Source organism: Platalea leucorodia (assembly GCF_965183815.1).
Source record: "Platalea leucorodia genome assembly, chromosome: 2".
Classification (NCBI taxonomy): Eukaryota; Metazoa; Chordata; class Aves; order Pelecaniformes; family Threskiornithidae; genus Platalea; species Platalea leucorodia.
This window is the reverse complement of record NC_138824.1, coordinates 121,097,483-121,110,716: the sequence shown is the minus strand read 5'-3', so window position 1 is coordinate 121,110,716 and position 13,234 is coordinate 121,097,483. Positions and strand designations below refer to the sequence as shown.

General features: G+C 37.0%; 1 protein-coding gene across 4 annotated transcripts in view; it reads right to left on the bottom strand.

The window, feature by feature from the left end:
* Positions 1 to 13,234, bottom strand: part of CBLB (Cbl proto-oncogene B) — a gene marked incomplete at its 5' end in the record, with an annotated part of 135,595 nt that overhangs the window by 31,380 nt on the left and 90,981 nt on the right. For all 4 annotated transcript variants that reach the window (XM_082336900.1, XM_082336901.1, XM_082336902.1 and 1 more), the window contains 2 exons: positions 8,118 to 8,321; positions 12,171 to 12,302. In XM_082336900.1, the coding sequence (XP_082193026.1) occupies positions 8,118 to 8,321; positions 12,171 to 12,302 (336 nt within the window). The remainder of the gene's footprint in view (positions 1 to 8,117; positions 8,322 to 12,170; positions 12,303 to 13,234) is intronic.

The following is a 13,234-nucleotide window of genomic DNA, read 5'->3' as shown; positions in this document are numbered from 1 at the left end:
AAACAAGCGATCATTGCCATGCAAAAGGAGACAATCACAAACGTAGACAGAGATTCTACTGTAGTACTGCTACTCTTGATGACCTTTTTATTCATAGAGAGTACTCCATCCAAAATTCTATACATGACTTTTAAAAGCCAGATGCCTATGATATTGTCTGTTAACTACAGCCTATTTTCAAATCATAATTCCATAGAAATGGAATGTATGTCTTCTGAAAACTTACAAATCAAAATCGTCAACAAGCCAGCAGGCAAAGCAGTTATTTCTTTCCTCATTTATTTGCTGACTTACAAAAATCATTTTAGGACAATTCAGTTTATAATTTTAGCAGATATTAAACTAATCACACATGCGCACGCACACACACACACTCTTAACATCCCCCCAAGTGACAAATGATGATTTTTTTTTTTTTTCTTCACTTGTCCTTTCAAATTCATCAGAAACAAGGATTTCAATCCTCAATACAGGCTTCACCCATTTTTGCACCTAGTTCCTGAACCTCATCTGGGTGAGTTTTAACAAACACAGTTTAGTTGCTTGCATAAATCAGTTAAAGTTACTTCTGTGAACCCACTGTATTTGTATCAGTGTACTCTAAGCAAACCTGGATGCTTACGCGGTTCTGTGCTTTCCCTGACAGTAGACAGGAGTAGCTGGAAGACATTCACACCAAGCATCAGCCTCGGGCCACTTGTGCCATGGGGCATCCTAGTATTGCCGCTATACAACTTGCCTACAGAGGCTAACAATCTGCCATCTTCTTAAGGCAGGCATATAAAATGGCTCACAAAAATGCCCCCGTCTCTAAGCTAAATCACTTTGATGAAAACCTTTCCCCTCTTTTCATAAGCTTTTTCTCACCAATGCTATACATCCCATAGTGATGACAGGGATGGGACTAGGAAGTTCTTTAGCAAGGTAAACAAGGAAGTAACATTGCCTTTCTGAACGTATAGTCACTATGTTAAAGAATCTGAAAACTTCATAAATTCAAAAGGAGATCCAGGAAAAGAATCTAGTATACTGACTCCTTACCCTATGCACTACAGCTTAGTTTAATATTCTGTCCTATACAATTGGGATTGCTACCAGATTTCCTTCAGAAACAGGAGCTACCACAGTATTACTGGATAACATTGCAAGGAAAAATGAGACAGGGGAGTGAGGAGGTGTTGAAGAGCTAGAAGGCTGAGGTTCAATTCCACTGCCAGAACAAATTTTTTTGTGATATGTAGGGCCTTACCACTTGCTCTACATGTGTAAGCTCAGTGTCACAACTAACTACACATTCGATTTCAAGAGATTGAGAAACTCAAGATTCATGTTCTTCATGGCTACCAGAGGCTTCCCAGTTTCTCCCTTCTATAAAGAAGTGGTCACAATGCTCATATTAAATAGCTTGAATATAGTCCTTAAATTTTCTTTGTTTCCTTTAATTGCTGAATGTCCCTGACCTTGACTGGAAGTCCATGAGGATAAACACATGAATGACTGTGAGATGCTTAGCCTCTCCGAACATAATGGGAAGTTGAATAACTAAGCTAGATATGTATCTTGCAAGCATACTTGAGCAACCATAATTAAACAATTACTATAAACTGAATGTCAATTCATTTTCCTTAACAGAAAGCATCTATCAGTTGAATAGCATAATAAACACCGTATCATTTAATAGCATTAGTTTTTAAAGTTTAGTTATAACTCCATCAAGCATTCCTAAAAGCCAAGAGCCATGTAATGTAATATATTCAATGCTTTGGCTTCAGCATCAGACAGAAAATGAATTTATTTCCCAAATTATTTGAAATAGAACCAAATAAAGAGGTCTCTCACCTCCAAAAAGTTACAATTATTTAAAATAAATGAAAGCGTCATAGTAAGTCTCTACATTTTAGGCGTTGTACAACATACTGTGTCTCAGCAGGGAATTGCTCCAGAAGATCTAAGAAACAACCCTATATATATAATAGCAGATGGGAACAAAGAATAAGAAAAACAGGAAATACTTAAAACAGAGTACTGGGCAGGAAACATTTATTTGGAATTCAAGACGTTGTAGCGGTCATAACATCACATTCATTAACGCCACTTCCTGAGAGGGTAACCTGACAGAGTCACAACTGTCACACTGTGTGTAGTCATGTGAATCCTCAGCCGAATGACCAACACTGGAGTGACAGCATTTTAAGAATACCCATCACTGTTTCTCTCTGACAACCTTCTCGTACGCAGTTCTGCTCTACAGAATCACTAGGCAAAATGATACGCTCTTCCCTCAGTAAGCCCACTGGTCTCATCCACGTGAGAGCTCTTTTCTCCTGCCATAACAACAGTCCGGCTCCAGCAGAGACAGAAATCATGGAAATACTCACATTTAAAACCCACTGGGGACTGATGTTATTTTCAGATTTATGGCAACAAGTGGCTGAAAGATACACCTAATATGTCGTAGGCAATAATAAAACCTAGAGCAATATGACAATTTATTTAAAAATTCAAGATTCTTAGAACCTGACATGGTTTTAATCCTATTGAAACAGGAGGTTAATTTATGTGATAAACTTCTGGTTCCATGTATATTTGGTATTTAGCTATCTTTCCACACCATATTCCATGAATGGTAAATCACAACTGCCAAAATGAAATGGAATTTTTTCGAAGTCTTAAGTGTGTGAAAGGACTTCAATTTAAGCTTACATCAATGTCTTGTTTCAGAATAGCAAAATAATATTTCAGTCCCCTGAACTACTATTGCCTACAGCCACAGTGCTATCAGAGCATGTTGTGGCCCCAGAGGTTTCAAAAAGAGAATTGATGGTGGCCAACAGGTTAAAGGATAACTTACGAGGCACGGGGTGGGGGGAGAAAATAGCCGATAGCAAAAGCAGTTTCTCTGCCCTACAAGAAAGCTTAATCCATGTCACCGCTTGGTGCTGAAGTGAGAGAGAATGCTTTGCTAGGAGAAACTAATAATTATGATTCCTTGTTTAGATCTACTGCAACTAAAAATAAACCAAACTAAACAAAATATTCCACAGCAGCAAACAGGTTTTCTTCAGCATTCAGGATCAGATTTCCATCATATTCCCATTATAAAAATACCCCATATTTTTCCTGTCCACCCCCATCCAACCTGTCTAGCTGCATCATTTGATGTTTGTTGACAGCTAGGCCAACAAGATGGCTGCACGTCATGTGGATGCCAGGGCATTAACAGATGTACATAATACCTACTCTTTTTGGCAGACTCTCTAAGGATGAAGAGATTTAAAATTTTTCTGTTTGTCACCTACCGGAGATTTCTGTGTATTTTCTATTCACTGGAAACAAAGCAGCAATGAGAGCAGCACAGTGACAAAAAGATAAAACAAGCAAGCGATTAAGACACAAACTAATACGAATGAGCTGGCAGTGACAGAAGACAGACCTTCAGCGTACAAAGGGGCTCTGCTGCAATGCACACAGACCTGTGCAATAAAGATGTAATTAAGGAAAAGAACACAGGCTCCTTTGTAACAACATGGCCTTCATCTGGTTGGCATGACTGCTGCCAAGGGAAAAGCAGCTGTGACTTACTTCGCAACTGTATTGCAGAGCAGACCACACTTGTGTTATTTAATCGGATGTATTTATTACTGGGATATACTGGTATCAGTTTGCCCCTAGTGGTTGTGAATTCAAGAATAAGGCTGCTTCTGACATTGATTGTAATTTCTAGTGAAGGTTTTTCTGATGGAAGTATTAGCAGTCAAGCTATTGAATTGAGAGTTTTAGCTTCAAATGCCTTTCTGCCAGATAGGCACATAGGAAAAGCATTCTCAACACAAATCCTAACAAGTGACTGACTGAGGAATATTACCCTGATCGTTAATGTTCTGCTGGAGCGAACTCAGTAATATATAAATTGCATAATGAGACATCTAAGAAGGTCCAAGCAGACCTACACCAGAAGTGGACTTTTCATTTCCAAGTAGTTCCATGAAGTTTATTTATTTATAAACAGATAAGAGTAACTTATATATTTGTTATTTCTTGTTAGGATAAGTTGTGACCTAGACAGATTAGTATAATCTGGACTTAAAAATTTGTATGAGGATATAAAGTTACATCACTTAACACTGATGGCTGTAAACATTTTGTACATAGACAGGTTTGTTCTTTATGTGATCTTTCCTTTGCTGACCCAAGAAAATGCATGTGAAGGGGGGAGAGGGAGTTAAGGCTGTGAGAGTCAGCACCATACTGCCCAAGGGAATCAGTAAAATATATTTTAACTAAGGGAGGCACACTGCCTCCCAGCATTTACGCCTCTTGCAAATACTAACATAACTAAGCAGTTAAGGACTGGCTTGTTGTGTGGCACGATTTTAATAAAGTCCCACAAACCAGGTGTACCGTTAAGAAGGAAGTGATATGTATGTATGAGTTAAGAATGTACAGCTGAAGGGAATACCTGGATATATATTTGAAGTCTTTTTTTACATAGCCCTGTATTTAATATGATGAAATTAAAAACATTATTACTACGCAATACATGCCTTTTTTCATTACCAGAAAAAAGTCAATTTAACAATATGGAAATGAGAGGGAGGAGTCAAAAACATAGTCTCCTCCCATATTTTGAGAACCAAGGTCTTTCGTCACGATTCGTTAAGTCTGACCTAACTCATCTGCTGGAAGAAGCCTAGTCATGAGAAATAGTGGCTTTCAGCTTTGACAATCTCCTATAACTATTTTAAAGTAACAGTGTGAATCAAAGTCAGGTTTTGATGCATTCAGACGGCTAGGAAATTAATTCCAGAGAAGACGGTAGCTCCTCAGACAAGGTAACTTAATCTAGTTTTTAAAGAATGTTAATTCACTTTAAGCTATTGAAAACCTCACAGTCTCCTATACTGCTAGGGCCTTCCTCTATGTTTTCCTGTAACATTATTTGGATCAAACAATTATCTTAGCATTTATGAATTCAAAATTAATTACTCTTAACAAGAACTCCTGCACTATGCATTTTCCTTATTTTCTTTCTTTCTTTGTAAAAGTGTATAAGTTACATCTTGTACAAGGTAAAGTGACGGATAACTCTTAATTCATTAGGACAATGGAATATTAAACATTATGGAATAATAAACGTAGTCTACTAGAGAATCAAATGTCCTCTTTCAAAATGAAAAAAGCCATTTTTAATATTTACCTGAGCCTGTAATCTGCACATTTTTTAATGTGCATTTCATAACGTTGTGCTTGGCTAGCACAAGCGGTACGGAGCTGAGAAAAGGAACTCTTCAGGCAATAACTGCATTAGCTAATCTGATTCCATGGGGCTGGAAATTTCTCAGCGATGAGACAATTAACAGAGGTTTTGGCACCACTCTTCATCTTTCTTTCATAAAGAAATATCTGAAGACGATTTCGAAATTAAAAAAATGCTTGATGAGGCAGATAGACTAATTGCAGTGGATTTCTCTAAAGCCTCTGTTACAGCTGATCTGCTGCTGCTGACTCATATACAACACCTAGCAAGAATGATTCCTTTTTCTTAAAGTGTATCCATTTACTCATTCCATTAAAGAATGAGTAAGTAGCTTTGTGATTATTCTTCTCCTTAAAGCAATTGCAAATCTGAGGTCCCTCAGGGACTTAATTCAGATACCTCTTATACTTTATGAGTACACTTAAGAGACAGAGTGATAAACTGCAGAATTGGTATTATTCTGATATCCAACTTATAGTCATAATTCATACAGGTACAGAAGGTGATAAAAAAAATTGTATCTTCTGTACACTTTAATGACAATTCCAAAAAGTGGTTTTTTTCAGCTTTTCATTTTGTCAAGAGCAGCTCACTTAAAAACCCACCCAGGCCCCTTAATCAGCGATGAACCTGACTGTGTGTGCTTCTAAAATGAGTTTACTGCAACTATGCTTTGCATTATGAATATATTCCAAGTACAAGTCCCAAAGTGAAAACTGGTAGAAGCATCTTAGAAACATTTTAACAGCCCCCCTCCCACAAGGCTTTCAGGACAAAAAGGACTTATTTGAATATTTCCGCAACACATCATGAAGCCCTACAGTGAATTTCATCAGGACTTCATGTCCCTGGAACTTTCCTTTTCTAGCAAGTTTAACACCCCAGCTCACTACTAGCCAGATCTGCCACAAGAAGATTTTCTCAGTAATACCACATGGTCTAGCCAGGTGATTTGAGACAAAAATCAGCCCATTTGATTTTCAAGGATTAACAGGTTTATGTTGAGAAAGCATGTGGCAATCCTTGCAATAAAATAAGAATTGAAAAACTCGTTCCCTGGGATTGCAAAGTCACAACAATATCAGCAGGCTGGCTGCAAGAACTAAATTAGTGTCTATCATCTAACTTCCATTGTTTCAACAAATCAAATGACTACAACACAGACATTATGCAGTACCATGTTCATATTAACAGCATTAACAAGAAACAAAAGAAAAATACAAAAAGTGTAAAATCTTATGTAATGTCATAGAGGGAAAACAAGAATTTCTTCTAGCAGGCTCTGAAGAAACACTAGCAGGAAAAATAAATAATGATTAAAAGAAACAGACAAGGCTGAGGAAGGCATTACTAACAAAAAGCGTATATAAATAATGCCATATTCCACACAGGTGGTGTGGTTAAGAGCATCACTGTATAACCATTGGTAACAGTTTTAAGAAGAAAACAGCAGCTGAAAATCACCAAATGACCTGATAGTTCAACATTTTCAAGTAAGGACTTCAAGAAGCTAACAAAGAGTGGAAAACGCTGTTCCTAAACTTCAGGGATAATTTGTAGGTTTCTTTCACCGAACGATGAAATTAACGACAAAAATAGCAAGCACGAAAGCACTCAAGCACTTGGGGGATACTGAAAACAAGACTTCTTATAGTAAAGCCTATTGTTCCTTCTTTTGATAAAAGCATAATGCATTTTTGCCTTATCATGGAAGTGATAGTGTTATAAAAGCACATCAATTCAAGGCTATCTCACAGAGGTCAGGCTGCAGACTGCAATTTAGGTCCAGGCAGGAAGGATAAACTGTTCCCAAGAGTAGGCCCTGTTGTATTACATACACAACACAAGAATGATTCATATGACTTAAGAGATTAGGAAGCATATCAGAAGTATGTATATTAACTGACAGATACTCTCAGATATGAGGGTGAAACACTTTTTTTTTTTTTTTTTTTTTTTAAAAACCAAATAGAACGATAAGGAAATGGAAGAGTAAGATGTTACAGAATTAATTCCAAGGCAACTATTCAATCTAGATGATCGTAGTAAAAGGTAAATTCTAGAAAATGCACTGTAAAATTCAGTGTGGCGTGGCCTATGACAATATCTATTCAGGGCTAAAATATCGTAGCAAAAACTACCGACATAAAATAAACTGTCGTTAATGATAGTACTTATTTATCTGTGATAAAATCTCCTGTGACTAAAGAAAGATCCCAAAATTTAACACAGAGCGCTTTCAGGACAAAAAACATCCCAAAACACAAAGTCACTATGAATAATCTCAGATATGCTTTTCCTGGTAAAAGTACCTAATACTAAAAACACCGAAAAACATCATAGACAACTCACACGAAACACGATTAAAAGCTACTTGTGTGTAATACGAATTGGGTTCCAAGTCACCTTTACAAAGCAATAAGATTTATAACCTATTTAAAAACTCAAGTTTAATCCTAAAACATTCTGTGCATGTGTATACATACATGTGCAGAAAATTAATAATATATTCTGTATACATGAAATTTTTTGTTCCTTACAAATAAAAGTTCAGGGAATTGTCCATACAGTGTATTTTGGCTAAGTCTCAGCTGGTGCAAACTCAAGCTTCCTCCATTATAAACAGAGTTAACTCAGTTCACATCAGCTGAGAATCTGGAATTTTTTTTTTTTTCCCCTCCTATCCAACGTCGGTATTATTGCTGCAATATTGATGCATTTTGTTTTTTCAACCCAGGAACTGTTCAGTGAGTTGCTGAAACCTAAAGCATGAAGTGCGACCTCTCAATTGGTTAAAGGTACGGCCAGCTTCATTTACAAATGTATTGCTTTATTTGTTGTACAGTATTTGAAAATTTACCTTTCGGACTGAAGCCAAGCGATTCATCATTAAAGACTCCTCTCTATCATCATCGTCATCCAAGTCCAACATGGGCATACTAAAGCTATCAATAATACTGCAACACCTGGAGTTTTCATCCCTTGGATCAAAGGGATCCACAATGATTGGTTCAGTTCCTTTGATTTCACAGCGGCAGAAAGGACAGCCTTGGCCATCAGATTCCTAGAGTAAGACAAAAAAGTACATAAATTTTTAAAAATAAAAAATAAAAGTAATTTAAAAAGTAGGTCTTATATCTTTCTACACAAAAATGCCCTTAACAGGTCTCTAAGAGCTTGTAAAGAAGCACTGGAGTAAACAGGAAACATTCACAGATATTTAACTTTAGTAAATGGTAAAATGACTGCACTTTTAAAGCTGTCTCTCCAAAAGATTAAGCTTCATTTAAAAATAACTAATCAAAATGCAACCATTATATCTACAAAGCACCAAAATTGTAATTGTCTTAGTGTAACAGGTCAGGAAGTAACACTTTGCCTTTTAGGATTACAATTTTCCTATTTCTTCAGAGGAAAGAAGGTGAGGTGTGTAAACAGAGATAATGCATTTCATTATATATCTTTTATATTTAACATAAAAGTATTTATTTTTCATTCTAAGTTAGAAAATGCAGTGAGCTTTAGGGCATGCAGTTCTTATTCTCTGAAGAACATAGATAAAGTCCATCATGGCTGCAACATTACCATCGTTCAACGATATGCAACAGAACATCTAAAGCTACAAACATTTTTTGACATGTTAAGTAACAAACCAGGACTTTACTACATTTTCAACAAATTATGTAAACCAAGGAACTATTTTTATATGTCATCAGAAACAAGAATTACTTGAATTGTAATTTCTAAGCGGTATAATGTGTTAAATGATTTTCAAGCAGCCATATTTCCATTCTTTTTACTCATTTCAGAAATATTTTTTCCTTATCAGAAGTAATCAAAAAGCCTTTAAAGTAGGTTTCAGGCTACTAATGAACAAAAATATCAGAGACAAGTCTTTCAAGCACTTATGAAGAAATTTTTCCATCAAGAGGCACAATGTAGATTTGAATTAAAAAAACCCCACAACCAACAAACAAAAACCAAACCAAACAAAATAACCACACCACACCCAAAAGATCCCTGAAGCTTTGAGAGATCAAGATAATTCGATCTGAATCAGAAATCACATTGTGTCATATTTGCAGTCAGGTAGACAGACAGCTAAAAAGATACGAACATCAAAATTAATTCTAAACAACTTACCTATCCTGAAATATCATCAAGGAAGCACAGCTTTTTGATTTCTCAGAAGTAAGTACAGCTTTAATTTTTTTCTAGCATTATTTTTATCTTGACACTTGCCAGTCTTACCAAACTGACAGATGATTTTACAGTTTGTGGAAGAACTGTATCCCAAGGCCAGATAACTATAAGTGATGTCTCCTGACAACACTCATGTCTATTTACATGGTTAGTACAGGATTTTCACTTTGTATGGAAAGATACGTGTAAGCTACTTTTAGCAGCCTTGCATCCTTATTACAGAGGACTAGTCAACATCACTTACTACCTCAAAGAGTACCTCCAAATTATATGGACCTACTGAAGTAATCACCGTCAAATGAACAGAAGTCCTCCCGTACTCATACAATTCTTTACTGTTTCATTTTCTAAAAACAGCTTTACAGATGAGGCACAGAGCTTTTCATTTTCAAGGCTTTCTTGTACCTGTGTTGTCAAACAGTTCTGTACTAGCAGTTTCCTTCCTTTCTTTTCAAAAGCACTAAGTTCACCAAAATATACTGGGTAACCAATCACAGCAGCAGAGACCTGCATTCAACAGTATGAATACAACTGGGAAATTAAAACTGAGATCCGAGATGTCTATGTGAATACACGCGTTTGTCCATGCCCACAGAAAAGTTATTTAGAACATTGAGAGAGTAGCTATCGTGAACCTTACAATGCAGCATATATGCCCATATGCTTTTAGAATGAAGTCCAGATACGTAGTTTTTAGACAAGAATAGATTTCTGTGGAAGAAAATGACATTTTACTCCTGTTGCATAATACAAAAAGGAAACAGTTAAACTAAGTCTCATTTGAGAGACTGATCTCCATAAAGCTGAACAACTCTGAATCATCCTTAGTATTCTATGCAGATCTGATGTTGCTTATTCAATTTTTTTCTGCTTAGTGAAAACATCTGTATTGGACCTCTTGAGGCATGTCTAATGAGCCATTATATGCTGCCAGTTAAACACTAGCCCACCAGAAGCTCGCAGCAGCTGATGCTGTTACAGTGTAATATTTCTTCATTGCCTCACGAATTATACAAAAGTTGAATTTGTAATGAAGTCCAAAATGTACCTGGCTGATTACAGCCGGTTGCAATGTTCTGATGAAGCTTGATGTTTTCGAACATGTCAGTTCTCCGAGACTAAAATGCTTTGTTGTCCTCTTCCTGAATCCCTAGCCATTGGCCAAAGTACTGAGCTTGGAACATGCTGATAGCATGCTATGAGACACCAGGCAATCAAAAGTACAAAGATTTCAGTCCTTTTGCTTAGTTCTTTCAGCTATGAGGAGGGGGGGCGGGAAAAAGAAAAAAAAAAAAAGGCAAAAGCTACAGACCTCAGAATTTTCTTAGGTCAAAGATTAACACAGTCAAACCTCTATTTTTGTCATTCAGAATGAAACTGGTAAGAACAGCGAAAGGGTACTCCTGAAATGAGAAATATTGTTCCAGCTCAGCAGCTGCTTAGTAGTGAAATGGAATTTTCTCAGAATTTCTGATCTGTGGGCAATTTGAAAGATTTGTGTTTGGAGCATCAAACTCAAATTTCAGAAAGAACACAAAATCGGAAACTACGAATACTTCTTTTTCAGCAAGCTTTATTGCTAATGGAAGGAAAACTCAAATGATAACTTCTGATACATCGTGTCAGCTTGCCAATGATGATTTCTTAATTAGGAATTTGAAAAGAAAAACTATAGTACTTTAAGTCATATCTCAAACATGAGAATGAAAGCTCATTAACTGAGATGAACTCATTTAAAACCAGGTCAAAAATGGACTAGAGTCAAGGACTCTTTTTACTCTTCTCACTACATTTGTAACCAAAGACTGGTGCCTAACTGTGGAACAGAGTCCTTCCTGAGAATGGGATGACCCTTACTTCTCCCCACAAAACACAGATACGAAAGAAGAAAGGGGCCAGGAGAAGGAGGCAGAACTGATTCAGCTTGAAAAGCACCTATTAGGGGAAAGTCTGAAGTTGTAAAGAGCAATGACCTCTGCTTTTGACTGTCAAATGCTTGTTAGCTGTGCTGAACTAAAGGTACCAGTCCTCCCTTTTTCGATGGACTGGTGTGTCCATGAACAAGATGGACAAGACACACCAACCTGTGTCACCAGAAAGTCTCTGAGTTTTTTGGGATATTCTGTAAATGACATTGAGAAATCAGTTTCCCCTCCATTCAATCTTTTACCCCACCAACCACCTAAAGCTAGGTGGTTTAGCGCTTTACATATTATTAACATGAAATACAAGAATCCTAAGCTTATTTTTCCACAGGCCATTTCATGACTTGTACTACTGATTGAATCCTTCTCTCACCAAAGACATCCTGTCTCCTTACAAAATGCTGTCTAGTCAGTTATCCACTCCCAGCTGCTACCTGTCCTCTTCACGCCTTTTGAATACATCAAGAAGTGACCCAGGTGGCTGAACTGGCACCAAATGCCCAGCTTTCACTGTCTGAATAGATACTGTGCTCAGGAAATATTTTCCACTTAGCAGCAGTCAGCAAACGGCCATGGCAAGCCTACAAGTCCAGATTTTAATGACTCCTGGAACTTTATTTTTCACAGATTTTGGTCCACAAAATGAAAAAGTTTATCATTTTAAATATATATGTCCTTGAACCCTCTTACTGAGTACCTGGAAAAGTAAACATATATCCACACTGTAAACAGGGATGTAACAGAGAAATCCATCCTCTTCTCCACTAACTGAACTATGACAGTACCTGCCATGCTGTAAGACAAGAAGTGCACATAAGGTGTCCGCAAGGCTCTATCTTCACATCCTTGTCATTCTCTGCACAGATTTTACACAGCTGGAAAGTGGAACCCATTTCACAGTACAATTCATACTGCTCCTGTAACAAAAGAAAGTCAAGTGATTATTTCTTCACTGTGATTTGTTCACAAAGAATATACTTAAGCACTAGTAGTGACAAACATTTCTCCGAGTCCCCCGTTTTCCAACCCGCTTATTAGTCAAGGAAACTATCGCTACTGATCTATTTAAAAGCCACACTAAGGTTACTGAAACAGCTTACTTTTTTTGCTTCTTCACACCTGTGATACACTACAATACATGCTACAAAAAAAGTTCAAAATATCTGTGCCTGTTAGGTTCTCTATAGACTTCTCACATGTAGCTACTACGCAAGGCATACATCCTGCTTTTCCTTGGTGGCAGTTAAGAGGAAGATAATGAACACAGGGTTGTAAGTGAGAAATTAAGTGATAAATGGGACGAAAATTGGGATTTCCTTTTCTAGGTATGAATTTAGGACTAATAAAAGTTATCGGACTGAAAACTGACAAGCAAGAGGGCTTTCTACCTACAGCAAGGATGTAGTATGGTGGTATGGTTAACTGAGGTAAACCACCCTTGTGAAGGAAGTATGGCAAGCATACCCTCCAGGATAACACGGCAACAGTCACGCACAGATCATTCAGCACTTTGTATCCTTACAAGACTGACAAGAAGGTATAAGAACACCTTCAGGAGGAATAAATAATAGATAAAACTTGAGTCTTCTAGAATTAGGTATTGTTGGGGAAGTGGCAATCAAATGCATTTGTGTAGAAATAAAGCTTTTTTAGTCTTGAAAAACCAAATTTTGAAAGCTTAAAATAAGTAGAATCAAGATCACTGGAAAATAAGCAGCTACTGCTGAGTAAAAGGAGAGGAGATGAGGTTAAGAAAAAGAGAAAATAAAAGAGCTCATATCTGCAGCTGTAGTCAGTATATACAAAAGATGCTTATGGTGGAGCTCTTGCAAAGAATCCATCTGCAGCA